Genomic DNA, 1,356 nt, shown 5'->3' with positions numbered 1-1,356 from the left:
TCTTTATTTTAAAATTTATTTTGAGAGAGAGAGAGCGAGCGCAAGCGTGCGAGCCAGGGAGGGGCAGAGAGCGAGTGAGAAACCGAATCCCCAGCGGGCCCCGCACGGGGATTGACCTCAGGACCTGTGAGATCCTGACCTGAGCCCAAGCTGGACACTTGAGCGACTGTGTGACCGGTGGGCGGAGCACAGGGCTTCTGTGCGTTGGGCCGAGCTCGCCCGTTAGAGCGGGGTCTCGCTGTTCTGTCAGCGCCTTCCTGCGGATGCTGCTTCTCCGTTTTGTTGGGCCCGTGTTGACCCACGTCTACGCTGAGTGCGGCTGGAAACCAGAGGGAGAGAGGCTCCACGGAGCAGCGAGGTGGCAGACAGCCGGGCGGGTGGGCTCCGGTTCTCACTCTGCCACGAAACAGAGTCGATCGTCCTCGTGACTTCACACGTGACACGGGTGTGCTTGGGTCTTCTGAGTACGCTGTGCGTGCGTGTGCGGTGCTCACAACGCCTAGGAGACGTCCCCGAGGAAGCGGGGACACACACCGGTCAGGAAGTCGTCCCGGCCGCACAACCCGCACCCCGAATCCTTCCGCGCGGGCGGCCCTCCCAGCCGCCTCGTGACCGCGCCCCCTGCTAGCTGTGTGCCGCTAAGCAAATCACTTAACCTCTCTGTGCCCCAGGCCCCGCCTGTAACCTGGGGAACCACAACACCGGCAGCAGTAAGTGAGGCCCGGAGAGCCCTGCAAAGGGGAGATGCTAGGTTGAGTGTTAGCACGGGCAGAGATGGCGGCCAGCTGTGGTGCTGGGGCAGGAGGTGGCCGTGAGGGTCAGGGCAGGCTTCCTGGAGGAGGAGGGGCAGGCAGAGCCGAACCTGAAGGGCGAGTTTGGCAGCCCAGGTGGCCGGAGGAGGAGGAGGGAGGAGGGCCGTGGAGGGGAGGGTGCGCTGTGTGCTGCGGGGAGAGGCAGGAGGGTCCCGCGCCTCTGTCCCCAGCTTCTGTCACCCTGGGTCCCTGTCATCCATGCCACGAATACTTTCTGAGCGTGGTCCTGCCCGGGCTGAGGTCCGCGGACAGGAGCAGGCCCCTTACGCTCTGTGAGGCAGGCGGGGCTGGCATTGGTGCTCAGGGGCAGACACCACAGAGGCTCAGAGTGGGGAGGCCACCAGCCCAAGGTCACAGTGGCCCTGGGCGGTGTGACACAACACAGATCTGAGTAAGTCCTGGCCCTGTCTTCATGTGCAGGTGCAGGTGGAAAAGTGTCCTCACAGAGGCAGTCCATGGGAGGAGGGGCCAAGGCTGCAGGGGCTGAGGGGGGAGGGGCTGGGGGCCAGGACTCCTGGGTCTGAGGGAGGAAGGGCTGGGGGCC

At 64.7% G+C, this 1,356-nt stretch overlaps 1 protein-coding gene across 1 annotated transcript in view; it reads right to left on the bottom strand.

Annotated features, from left to right (window-relative positions):
• EPS8L1 (EPS8 like 1) overlaps positions 1–1,012 on the bottom strand; it is a 7,005-nt gene extending 5,993 nt beyond the window's left edge. The window contains exon 1 of the mRNA XM_029924392.1: positions 993–1,012. Coding sequence (XP_029780252.1) covers positions 993–1,012 — 20 coding nt within the window. The remainder of the gene's footprint in view (positions 1–992) is intronic.
• Positions 1,013–1,356: the final 344 nt, after the last annotated feature.

Source organism: Suricata suricatta, chromosome 16, assembly GCF_006229205.1.
Source record: "Suricata suricatta isolate VVHF042 chromosome 16, meerkat_22Aug2017_6uvM2_HiC, whole genome shotgun sequence".
Classification (NCBI taxonomy): Eukaryota; Metazoa; Chordata; class Mammalia; order Carnivora; family Herpestidae; genus Suricata; species Suricata suricatta.
The sequence above is the reverse complement of the archived record's forward strand: the minus strand, read 5'-3'. Positions and strand labels throughout refer to the sequence as shown.